Source organism: Eriocheir sinensis, unplaced genomic scaffold, assembly GCF_024679095.1.
Source record: "Eriocheir sinensis breed Jianghai 21 unplaced genomic scaffold, ASM2467909v1 Scaffold1454, whole genome shotgun sequence".
NCBI lineage: Eukaryota > Metazoa > Arthropoda > Malacostraca > Decapoda > Varunidae > Eriocheir > Eriocheir sinensis.
The window spans coordinates 4,284-10,000 of NW_026110800.1; the positions used below are offsets into that span (position 1 = coordinate 4,284).

Below are 5,717 nucleotides of genomic sequence, written 5' to 3' on the forward strand. Positions count from 1 at the left end.
AAAAAGTTATGCTAGTTGGTGACTTCAATTGTAAAGAGATTGACTGGGAGACATTCGAGAGTAATAGTGGAGATAACGCATGGGGAGATAGATTCCTAAGATTGATGATGGAGAATCTTATGATACAAAGAGTGAATGAACATACAAGATATAGAAGTGACGATGAACCGGCAAGACTGGACCTAGTACTAACAAAAGGAATATACATCAAGGATGAACTAAGGTATGGATGTCCACTGGGCAAGAGTGATCATGTAACCATAGAGATTGATACAGAAGTGGAGGTTACTAAAGAGGACGAATCCTACAAATCAAACAGGCTAAACTATATTAAGACAGACATGGAAAACCTTCGGAAGTTTTACGAGAAAGTGGAATGGGATGAGTTACTGAGAAAAAATAAAGTACAAGAAAAGTATGATATCTTTATGGAAGCCTATAACACTGGTGTCAAAAAATATGTACCCGTATACAGACCCAAAGTTAAGGGTAGGAAGGACTGGTTTAATGCCAAATGTGCAAACGCAAAAGAAAAAAGGGACAAAGCATGGAAAAGACTAAAAGCAGGAAGAATCAAAGAAACAAAGAAGACTTCAGAATGGCGAGAAATGAATATGTGAAAATAAGGAAAGAAGAAGAAAAGGGATATGAGAAGGATATTGTGGAAAAATGCAAAGAACAGCCCAAGTTGTTTTATAGATTTATAAATGGGAAGACTAAACCGAAAGAAACAATAGAAAGACTGAGAGACGGGAATGTGGAAGTCAATGACCCTAAAGGTATGGCAGAGTTATTAAATAGAAAATTCCAGCAAGTCTTTACCAAAGAAACAATCTTTATTGCGCCACAAGAGAATAAAATAGAAGTTCATATGGAAGAGATTATGGTAAACAAAGAAGAGATCCATAAATTACTGGGAGAACTAGAAGAGGAAAAGCAGTAGGACCGGATGGAGTTTCTGGGTATATTTTTAAAAAATGTAGAGATGAATTAATTGTTCCAATATACGACATCATTAGATGCTCAGTAGCAACAGGTACAGTGCCCAATGAGTGGAGAAGGGCTGAAGTGGTCCCCATATATAAAAGTGGAAGGAAAGATGAACCTTCAAACTACAGACCCATATCCCTGACAAGTGTTTTGTGCAAAATATGTGAGAAAATAATAAAGAAGCAGTGGACTAAATTTCTAGAAGAGCATAAGTTAATTACCAGCAAACAATATGGATTTCAAAAGGGCCGATCATGTGTTACAAACTTACTCAGTTTTTACTCAAGAGTGACAGACAGAACTCAGGAAAGGGATGGATGGGTTGATTGTATTTATCTAGATTTGTAAAAGTCCTTTGACAAAGTTCCACATACAAGAATATTATGAAAACTTGTAAATAAATGATGATTTATATTAAATATGAATTAATGTATGGCAAGCTACCTAATGGGAAGGGAGATGAGAACTGTGGTCAAGGACATAAAATCAGAATGGAGAAATGTAGAAAGTGGAGTACCACAGGGTTCAGTATTAGCACCGATAATCTTCCTGGCATATGTAAATGACATGGCTGAAGGAGTTAATAGCTACATAAACCTGTTTGCTGACGACGCTAAATTACAAAAACATATAAGAAACAAAGAAGATTGTGAAATATTGCAAGAAGACCTATACAAAATTTGGAAATGGAGTATGGATTGGGAGATGGAATTTAATGTGAAAAAATGTCATGTTATGGAAATGGGTAAAAGTGAAACAAGACCAATCTGGATATACAAAATGGGAAATGGTGAAACATTAAAAAAAGTGCATGAAGAGAGAGACCTGGGAGTAGTGATGAGGGATGATAATCAACCAGAGAGTCATATAAATCGGATCTTTAGAGACACATATAACTTGGTGAGAAATATTAGAGTAGCATTTAGCTACATGGACAAGGACATGATGAGAAGGCTAATCACTACCATGATTAGACCACAATTAGAATATGCAGAGGTAGTGTGGTCCCCCCATAAGAAGAAGCATATAAAGAAACTAGAAAGAATACAGAGGATGGCATCAAAAATGGTCCCAGAGTTGGAGGGATTAATATACGAGGAAAGATTAAAGGAAATGAACTTAACAACACTGGAACAAAGAAGAGAAAGGGGAGACCTAATCCAAATTTATAAATTATTAAACAAAATAGATGAAGTAGATAATGAAGAACTGCTACTAACAGAAGGAAACATAAGCAGAAATACAAGAGGACACAGTAAAAAATTGGGAAAGGGGAGATGCTTGAGAGACACAAAGAAGTATAGCTTCCCGCAAAGAAATGTAGAGGTTTGGAACAGTCTGAGCGAGGATATAGTATCAGCGAGGAGTGTGCAAAGCTTTAAAGATAAGTTGGATAAATGCAGACACGGAGACGGGACCACACGAGCATAATGCCCAGGCCCTGTAAAACTACAACTAGGTAAATACAACTAGGTAAATAGTACACACACACACACCTTTTTTTTGAAAATGCAAATTGGAGTAAAAAAAACAAAGCCAAAAGTACCCAAGACAAGTGGGAGGAGTTTTTAAAGCTGTACAAAGAAGCCGAGAATAGATATGTCCCTAAGGTAACCAAAAAGGATGTTGGTAAAAAGGAGTGGTTTAACAAAAGATGCGAGGCAGCTAGAAAAAGAAAGGAGGAAGCCTGGAAGGGATGGAGGAGACGAAGAAGAATCAACGCGTGGAACAATTTCAAACAAGCAAGGAATGAATATACAAAGATTAGAAGAGAAGAAAAACGGAAATATGAAAAAGATATAATCGATAAATGCAAAGACCAACCTAAATTATTTTATAGACATGTGAACGGCAAATTAAAGAATAGAGAAACAATCAATAAACTGAAATTGGATGGAACTACATATGAAGCCCCAGCAGAGATGGCAGAAGTGATGAACAACTGCTTTCATAGAGTTTTCACAAAGGAAGACGAATTCGTACAACCACCGGGCCAGGAAAGAGGAAGGGTTATGCAGGAGATACAGTTAACGGTGCAGGAGGTCAAGGAAAGCTTGAACAAGCTGGATGTAAGAAAGGCGACAGGGCCGGATGAAGTATCAGGGTGGATCCTGAAAGAATGTAGTGAGCAACTTGCAGAGAAACTGCACTCCATAATGAGCGCCTCCCTGCGTGAAGGAAAGGTACCACAAGATTGGAAGAGAGCAAACATAGAACCAATTTATAAAGGAGGAGAGAGAGAGGACCCATTAAATTACAGACCGGTATCACTCACTAGTGTGGTTGCGAAGATATGTGAGAGGTTAGTTAAAAACAGGTGGTCGGATTTTTGGGTAAGTGAGAGAATTATCTCAGATTGCCAGTTTGGATTCAGGAGGGAGATCGTGTGTCACCAACTTGTTGTGTTACTACTCAAGGGTGACAGATTTAATGCAAGAGAGAGAAGGCTGGGGGGATGGAGTGTACCTGGATTTGAAAAAGGCATTCGACAAAGTACCGCACAGAAGACTAATTTGGAAAATTAAAAATAGGGGTGGAGTTGGTCATGGACTGATTAAGTGGCTGGAGGACTTCCTAACTAACAGGGAAATGAGGACAATAATCAAGGACAAGGTATCCAACTGGTGCCCAGTGAGGAGTGGGGTCACACAAGGTTTGGTGCTGGCACCAATAATGTTTGCTGTTTGTATAAATGATATGGTGGAAGGAGTGACCAGCCATGTGAGATTGTTTGCAGATTATGCAAAGCTATTGAGACGAGTCAGTGATGTGAAAGACTGTGAGGCATTGCAGAGGAACCTGGACAAAATATGGGAGTGGAGTGGTACATGGCAGATGGAATTCAACCTTGGGAAATGTAAAAAAATAGAGTTTGGTAGGAGTGGTAGAAGATGTGAATATGATTATAAGATGGGAAGTGAGATAATATGCAGAGGAATGGAAGAAAAAGATTTGGGAGTGACTATCTCTGAGAACATGTCACCAGAGAAACACATCAACAGGATAACGGGACAAACTATGAATTTGCTGAAGAACATAAGGACGGCATTTGTGTATTTGGACGAAGAGATGATGAAGAAAATAATAGTTACAATGATAAGGCCAAGGCTGGAGTATGCAGCAGTGGTCTGGTCTCCTCATGAAAAGAAGAACATAAGAAAGCTGGAAAGAGTACAGAGAATGGCAACTAAGATAACATAAGAACATAAGAACATTGGAGTCTGCAAGAGGCCGGTAGGCCTGTACGAGGCAGCTCCTCTGAACCTAAGCTCCTGTGTAGCACCCGTGTATCTAACCCCACCTAATAATCACTGTCCATGAATTTATCCAATCTATTTTTTAATGTGACAGTTGTATTGGCACTTATAACATGACTGCTAAGTCTATTCCACTCATCCACCACCCTGTTTGTAAACCAATTTTTGCCTATGTCCCTGTTGAATCTGAATTTATCCAGTTTAAACCCGTTACTTCGTGTCCTACCCGGTTCTCTTACCAACAAAACCTTATGAATGTCTCCCTTATTAAAGCCCTTCATCCATTTATAAACCTCGATCATGTCTCCACGCACCCTTCGCCTTTCTAGAGAATGCAAGTTTAACTGTTTGAGTCTTTCCTCGTATGGCAAGTTTCTCAACCCCTGAATCATCTTAGTCATCCTCCTCTGCACCGATTCTAATATTTTGATATCCATTCTATAGTAGGGTGACCAGAACTGAACCACATAGTCAAGATGAGGTCTAACTAATGCTAAATATAGTTTGAGGAAGACTTCGGGGCTTCTGTTGCTTACGCTCCTTGAAATTAATCCCAGCACCCTATTTGCTCGATTTCTAGTTTGAATGCATTGTGCCCTTGGATGGAGATCAGAGATAGTACCAGAACTTAAGGATCGGACTTACGAGGAGAGACTCAATAGCATGGAGAGAGAGAGAGAGAGAGAGAGAGAGAGAGAGAGAGAGAGGAGGTTTATTGAGAGAGAGGAGATTTATTGAGAGGGAGAGGATTTATTGTGGAGAGAGAGAGAGAGAGAGAGAGAGAGAGAGAGAGAGAGAGAGAGAGAGAGAGAGAGAGAGAGAGAGAGAGAGAGAGAGAGAGAGAGAGAGAGAGAGAGAGAGAGAGAGAGAGAGAGAGAGAGAGAGAGAGAGAGAGAGAGAGAGAGAGAGAGAGAGAGAGAGAGAGAGAGAGAAACACACATGACAGAGGAGGAAAAATGAACATATGAGAGGAAAGTCTGAAATTTGAGGAAGACAAAGAGGAAGGAACCCCAGCCTTGGAGTGTGTACTGTCGTCAAGGAGCCGACTGATTCAAGGTACGTCCCAAACTTTCCTTTCTGAGATCTATGAGGCAGACCCTTCCGCCGCCCCTAACGTCAGCAGCCTCTTCCAAAGGTCCTCAATATGTGTCGTAACCTGCCGAGGGGAGATGGGAGAGAAGGAGAGAGTGAGCTGTGTTAGAATCTGAACAGAGGAGGATGAAAAACTTGCCATACGAGGACAGACTTAAGCATTTAAATCTGCACTCTCTGGGTTAGCTATTGTGTGTAACCAAAACAACACTTCATTATAACTATCATGGGTGTCTATCATGTATTTGAGGTGTATTTTACGTCATAAGGAGGTCAGAGTTTTATTTCAAAGAGCGCAAGTCACCCTCAAGCTTTACGTAGCACTAGTTAGCCATCAAGCCCAGTGCCTCTTAAGCTTAGTGCCCCTTGAACATAGTG

General features: G+C 40.0%; 1 protein-coding gene across 1 annotated transcript in view; it reads right to left on the reverse strand.

Annotated features, from left to right (window-relative positions):
* Positions 1 to 5,171: 5,171 nt before the first annotated feature.
* LOC126990117 (thyroid peroxidase-like) overlaps positions 5,172 to 5,717 on the reverse strand; it is a 48,326-nt gene continuing 47,780 nt past the window's right edge. Inside the window, 1 exon segment of the mRNA XM_050848667.1 lies at positions 5,172 to 5,403. Within this exon segment, the coding sequence (XP_050704624.1) occupies positions 5,387 to 5,403 (17 nt within the window). The 3' untranslated portion in view covers positions 5,172 to 5,386.